Source organism: Lissotriton helveticus, chromosome 8 (genome assembly GCF_964261635.1).
Source record: "Lissotriton helveticus chromosome 8, aLisHel1.1, whole genome shotgun sequence".
NCBI lineage: Eukaryota > Metazoa > Chordata > Amphibia > Caudata > Salamandridae > Lissotriton > Lissotriton helveticus.
Window position 1 is genome coordinate 1,376,573,395 of NC_136069.1, and position 6,000 is coordinate 1,376,579,394.

At 44.6% G+C, this 6,000-nt stretch overlaps 1 protein-coding gene across 1 annotated transcript in view; it reads left to right on the top strand.

Moving 5' to 3' along the window:
- GBE1 (1,4-alpha-glucan branching enzyme 1) overlaps positions 1 to 5,243 on the top strand; it is a 686,238-nt gene extending 680,995 nt beyond the window's left edge. The window contains exon 16 of the mRNA XM_078658343.1: positions 4,951 to 5,243. Coding sequence (XP_078514469.1) covers positions 4,951 to 5,007 — 57 coding nt within the window. The 3' untranslated portion in view covers positions 5,008 to 5,243. The remainder of the gene's footprint in view (positions 1 to 4,950) is intronic.
- Positions 5,244 to 6,000: the final 757 nt, after the last annotated feature.

The window sequence follows — 6,000 nt, forward strand, 5'->3', positions numbered from 1 at the left end:
GAAAGAGACCCCCATAAAGGAGGAAGGGGAAGAGGGAAAAAGGGGACAAGAGAGGGACTCCCACCAAATCACGCACCCCCAGGAGACAAAACAGAACAACATGACCCGGCAAGTGATATACCAAAAAGTCGATACCAAAAGAACCAGCGGGCCACAATCAGACACACACCGGAATACGAACGCCACAGAAACTCCCCAGGGGGACACATGAGGAGACAGAGTCCCGAAAAGGTGAATACACAAGAGCCATAGAACAAAAAAAAGGAAGAAATGAGGGGGGAAAAAGACCCCCCAATAGAGACAGACCCCACCCACCCCTAAGCCCACCCTGCACCCCTGCAGAAGGCTACGGCCTACCCCCCCGCAGCGTGCCTGTCGCCCTAATTAGAACCCGAAATATAGCGGAGTAAAGTTAAGTCGGAAACAGAAGACAAAAACGGGAGGGGCAGGGGAAGGGAACACGGGATGGGAGACACATACATACACATACACGGGGGAGGGCCGGGAAACAGGAGGAAACTCACCCGGCCACCCGCCTGAATCGAAGCTCCAAGACCCCGGGAAGCCAGAGATTATCAGGTTAAAGTCCAAGAGCACCAAACAATCACACATAACCATACCAGGACACATTGACCATCCAAATCAGTACAAGACTACCGCACGCAGATGCCAGTGCACATCAGCCCTGTCCCTGTTTGTCCAAAGTGAGAACAGTCCGGTCCAGCGAGGACCAGGCCACGAAGAACAGAAGGCAGACAGCAGGAAAATACAACGGCAGTCCAGAAAATACACGTGAAGTACAACACGGAAGATCCAGGAAAGTCACGAAGTGTAGCAAACGATGCAGGCACAGGTCCAAGGATATGTCCAAAGAAACCGACCCATCTGGGCCAGCACAGGAGAGATCGCCGGGCAGCGGCGGCAAAAAGGAACCGGGAGAGTCATGAAGGTCAGGCCGAGCAAAATCCAGCTCCCGGGCCAGAGGCAAAGGAGGCAGAGCCGGAGGAGGAGGCATCATCAAGGTCCGCACACCCACGGACGCGGTCGTAGCCGGGGCCAATTCTGCCAGGATAATTCCAGCCGTACCCCGCAACGGCAAAGCCACATCCGGTCGTGGGGGCCCGGGAGGCCCGTAGCGAGGAACCATCTCCGAAGTAATGACAGGCGCGGCCACCAAGAGTCGCCAGGAGAGCAGGGCATCCAGGACCTCCTTAAGTGTAGGAAAACCTTTACAGTATTCGGCACCCGGGCCATGCGGCGGGCCTCCAGCGCTCGTCCAGGCCGGCCGAGACAATTGGGGTCGGTCGCCATTTGAGAGCCCAACAAGGCCGCGCGGCCGCCAACCTCCGCCGGGGCGACGGAAAGGCAAGTATAGTCGCGCCGACCAGCGGCAGAGCACCCCGGGCAGGAAGGGGGGCCACCAGAAGAAAGGGACCTCACCGGCCACCCAACACCGCCGGTTCCGTTCTCCGAGTCCGGGCGGCAAAATCAAAATGGCCGGACCGGAGAACAAAGGGGGAGCAAGCCGGATACACGAGGAGCTCTGGCAATGGAAGGCAGCGCCTCCACCAAAGGCCTCCTCCCCACAGGAATCAGCCAGGAAGGACCTCCGGCCCACACGAACAACAGCCTGAGGTTCACTATTAATGTGCCAAAGTCACACCTGACTCCCTCTCACACTCCCTTTCATCAGAGCTGCTCTGGATAAGATGCAATTTTGGGCCTATCCTTCCTAACACTGAGTCCACAATATTCAGGCTATAATGTTCCAGCCTCTACACTGGATTTTGGTGGTACTGGCTCTGCAGCTGCTGGATCACATGGCCTCCGCATTCTGTTTGTGACACATTCCCATTGGCATATGCAGGCTCTGCAGTGGGACCTGAAGTTCCAGTGGGCGCAGCATCAGGGGAATCTCTCCAACATAGTCCAGATCTCGGAGGGAACTGCAAAAGTCCTGCAGTGATGGCTTACAAACCATGATTGGATCAGTAGCAGATCCTCTCCCTTCCTCAAGCAGATATAGCAGTAGAAACAGATGCGACATTCATGGGATGGGGCGGCCATCTGGGAAAGGTGGAGATCCCTTGTCCAGCAGGGTTCTGCTCTAAGCACTCTGAAGGGCTAGTTCTCTGCTATTTTTGCTTTTCTACAGTTGCCTGATCAGCTGTTCTCACTTCAAATCTCCTATTGTAAATAGGTTTCTGAAAGGTTCACATCATTTCGTTTCCGCCTTCTCCCTTTATTATGCCCCAATGGGACCTCAATCTTGTCATCACTTTACTTGTGTGCGTTCCCTTTGAGCCCCTGCACAATTGTCCTCTCAAGTTTCTTACCATCAAGATGGCCTTCCTGGTGGCAATAACATTTTCCCAGAAGGTCAGTGAGCTTCATGCCTGGTCATCCAAGCATCCTTATTTGACTATCCACCCAGACAAACTGGTTCTTCATACAAAAGCTTACTTTATCCTGAAAGTGGTCACTCCATTTCACGTAGGCCAATCTATCATTCTGCCTACTTATTATGCTCCACCTCATCCCTCCAAGGAAGAGGAGTGACTTCACCATCTGAAGCCCAAAAGGAGCATTATCAATCTACCTTGACCAACTCTTCATGTGGTATGTCGGAACAAAGAAATGATGGGCCATACAGTAGCAGACCATCTCCCAATGGATCGTGCTCTGTATCAAAATCGGCTGTGCATTGGCTGTGAAACAACCCTCTAAGGGTTCGTGTTCTCATTCCACCAAAACCAAAGCTGCAACCACTGTTCCTGGAGTTCCAGTCCTGGACATCTGCCAGGCAGCAATGTGGACTTACCTGCACACTTTTACCAAATACTACTGCCTGTACAGTCAGGTCTGTAAGGATGGGCACTTGTCCTGCTGGACTTCCACATGCTAAATTGGTCTGCAGACCTACTTCTGAGGTGGTATTGCTTGGGTATGTATTATAAGGTAAGGAATCTGTAGCTTGAAGTTTTTTTTCAGATAAAGAAGTTGGCTGGCTGGGTGTTCACTCCTTCACTTATTTGACAGAAAAACTGTGGAAATCCCTGCTTTTTAAAGGTAAAATACAAAGGTTTTTATGGAGATCATGTAGGTGCGAGTTAATCCCCTCTTCTTAGGTTAACATGCCAGAGCCATCAAATGTGGTGCCTCTTCATGTTCTAACTTAGAATGTTAACGGACTTATTGTGAAAAAACAGGAGAAGAATTCTGGAAGATTTGAGGCTCTCGAATAGTGAAGTTATAATTTCTCAAGAGACTCCCCCCTAAAATGTTGTGTTTTCACATTATTACTGTTTGAGTGCTTTGTAAATACTTTGCACATTGACTCGAAGGTAAGCCTGACTGCTTTGTGCCAAGTTACCAGAGGCTTAAGCACAGTTTTATTTAGTGACTTTTGTCGTTTACCCTGTCAAGAATTGTGTTTATTACTTGAGTGCGGCTCTCACCCCCCTTAACAAATAAACCAATTTCTTACAGTGGTTCTTTACGAAGATCAAAAATAGGAACTTTGCAATGGATATTACTTTTCTGTTAAAGTCTCTTCAAATCTCTCTTTGTGAAGCACTGAAGGAAGTATAAATATTTTTTTATGTGAAAGTTGTGATTTAGCGTTTGACAGACCTATTACTCCATGGCAAACATGACAGATACCCTGTTGGCTTATTACAAAAATATTATATCCTATGAAAGTTTTAATAGGATGAATTTGTGATGGAGTAAGCCATCGCCAAACTCAAAATCAGGCTCTAACACTTAATTTCATAGAGGTATGGAAGTACTTCCATTATTTCTTCGGATATTGTGCCATTATCCAATTGCTGATCAAGTAATTGAGTTGGAGTTGTTGTTCGTGGTAAGAGCGGTAATGATGTATTTGAACAGATCTGCTGAATATGAAACATGTGATAGCCTTTTTATTATCAACATTTGATTCCGCAAAAGGGGTTTGAAATCTTCCAATTCTACAGTGTATCGTTGGATAAAAACAGTATTTTCTTAGGGTTATGTTCAGACTGATTTGTAAATGGGGAGGAGCCTCTATTGTGGACCTGTGTAAGGCTGCGCCTTGGAGTAAACCTTCTAACTTCGTAACACATTGAAGGTTTGATGTAGCTCCGTATTCTGAGTTTGTTGTAGCACAAGTGTGATTTGAAAACTGAATGTGTTTTAATTTCAATCTGATGTAATGTTATAATACATTTAAAAGTAGTGCATTACATCTCCTTGATGGTGTGCTTGTTCTTAGTAGCAGAGTTAAATATGAAGTTATTCTGGTTGGATGTGTCCTGATTTTCATAGGTAATGATTGAATTGCTACCAGAATTCTTTATTACCCTGATTCTCCTTTCCTTGTCCCCAGCACCTAAGTTCCATCGCTTCCATTGTAGAAGTCTTGTTGTTACTCAAGCAGGGGCAGGATGTGAGAGAAAAATAAGGGAACATTAATGGGATGCAAAGCAGGTGCATCAGAGAGAATTAATATGGAAAGGGAAGAAAGCTTGGGGAGAAAAGTGCCATTCTAGCAGATGAAGGATGTTTCTTTTTATTTTGATTTATATTTTGATGAAGAAAATAGAATCTGAGTAATTAATATTACTGGTAAGTAATCCATCTAATATACTATCCCATTATCAGGTGTTTCCTGGTTAATGGAATTAGGTGCCTAACAAAACATAATGTTACTGTGTAAGATTGGTGTCATAACTATTGCTCCTGATGACTAATGCTGATGTAAAAGTCATATTCTGTACAATTCACTTTCTTTTTTACCACATTGGATTTTAGGATAGTCTGTTTACTTGAAACAAATGTTCAAGTCACTCAAATTAGATACTTGATATACAGGGACTGGCCTTTACTTTTCCCTAAAACATATGTAGCATATATATTATAACACTGTGCTCTATGCTAACTCATGCTGTGTTTTTTGCTCACCAGGTGTACATTCCAAGCAGAGTGGCGATAGTTCTGCAGAATATGGATATCCACAATTGAAGACTTGAAGAGGATGATGCAGTATCATTCAAACAGGAGCGAGATTTGTAGAATAGACAGCTGTTGTAAAATAATGCATCGCTCTTCAGCATTGTATGGTTTACCTTCCTGCACCAGCATACCTGATAGGCCACACAAATGTGATGCAGTTTATTAGCATTAGCTGCCAGCTAGCGACCATTTTATTTTTATATGAAGGGTAAAAAATAGGAAAAATAAAGTCTCTATAGTTGTTATATTGTGGTAGAGTTATGATTTGAAGTGATTTCAGTGCAACACGTCTCCCCTGATGTTTATTGTTGTCTTTATTTTAACTTTTGTGTTGTTAGAGTATGTTTGGCATCAAATTAAGGCAGAAATTGAATAAAGGCTAAATAATTAATTCCTAAACCCAATAGCCATAGTGCCCTCTCTAAATAACTAGCAGTATACAAAACAGACGTCACCCATAAACCTTAAAAGGCCCTGGATATAACTAGTATGATCAACAGTGCCCTACAGGTATACTTTATTGATACATTTAAGAATAATAAAATACTATAGAATGTATTGTTAAGCCCCACAAGCTGATGAAAAAAGAGATTAGCTCAAAAAGGTTAAACAAATAAAAGGTTGTATTTAATTAGGTGTAACAGTTAATATTAAGCATCATCCAAACTACGTAGAAAAGAAAATGTGAATAGCCTGGAGTGTGTTTAAAGTGCTCAGGACACTGCAGGTGGCACGAAAAGAAGAAAGGAAGGAAAGACAAGATCGGCAAAAAGAAACCACAGTTCAATAATGTGCATAAAAAGTATAAAGAAAACAATGTATACATTTTTCATTGCACAAATTTGATCAGTAATCCACATCTTTTTCAGCTGATATAGTGCTGACGGCATTTCGACCCATCATAATTCATCAGCTCATCATCAGGACAAAACACTAATGAAGGGGGGCGTGGCCAAGATGGCGACGGAGTAAGACGCTCTCTGCGTTCCCTCCGGCGCCGAA